Below are 716 nucleotides of genomic sequence, written 5' to 3'. Positions count from 1 at the left end.
GGACAGAACAGAGGAACTGGAGGAACCAGAGGAACCGGAGAGAACAGAGGAACTGGAGGAACCAGAGGAACCAGAGAGAACAGAGGAACCAATGGAACTGGAGAAACCAGAGGAACCGGACTTGGTTGATCAGAGCAGATCTGGTTTACCTGCTTCAGGCCGACAGTGTGGCAGCTGCAGCTCTCGGATGCAGTCCTGAGGACATTCGATGCTGAACAAAGGTCCGCCTGGCTGCTTGTTTGCCGTCAGCAGCAGCATCTCGTCCCAGATCTGAGTCCTGTACGTCAGCTCCGCCTCCCGGGTCACTCTGAACACCAGACCAGTCAGAGAACACTGGAACAGACCCGAACCAGGAAACTTGAAGCTGAAAAAGACCCAAAAGTTACAAATGGGATTCAACTTCAGAAATATCTGGGTGTTAAAAATGCAACACATTTGCTAAATACAAATAAATGAAGAGCACATATTAGAGTAAACTCTATTTCCCAGATGCTGAAACAGAAGTAGAAGTTGTAACAATATTTATTGGTTCTAAGAGCACAAGCCATGAAACCTTAGTCTGGAGAGAAGAAATGGTCATAAGACCTCCAGCTTGACATCAAACATGCAAGTTCATAATTAAATACATTATACATGTATTTAATGGTCCTTAATCAGACCATCAGCCATTCTTCCATAAAGTGTAGCATATTTCAGTCAGAATCCATCCATCCATC

General features: G+C 45.0%; 1 protein-coding gene across 2 annotated transcripts in view; it reads right to left on the bottom strand.

Annotated features, from left to right (window-relative positions):
- The window catches only part of LOC106939461 (NACHT, LRR and PYD domains-containing protein 12-like), a 25,635-nt gene that overhangs the window by 6,698 nt on the left and 18,221 nt on the right, over positions 1-716 (bottom strand). For both annotated transcript variants that reach the window (XM_015021855.1, XM_015021856.1), the window contains exon 9: positions 150-364. In XM_015021855.1, the coding sequence (XP_014877341.1) occupies positions 150-364 (215 nt within the window). The remainder of the gene's footprint in view (positions 1-149; positions 365-716) is intronic.

Source organism: Poecilia latipinna, unplaced genomic scaffold (genome assembly GCF_001443285.1).
Source record: "Poecilia latipinna isolate Pla-1442-1.1 unplaced genomic scaffold, P_latipinna-1.0 Scaffold2881, whole genome shotgun sequence".
NCBI lineage: Eukaryota > Metazoa > Chordata > Actinopteri > Cyprinodontiformes > Poeciliidae > Poecilia > Poecilia latipinna.
This window is presented reverse-complemented; position numbering and strand designations above follow the sequence as displayed.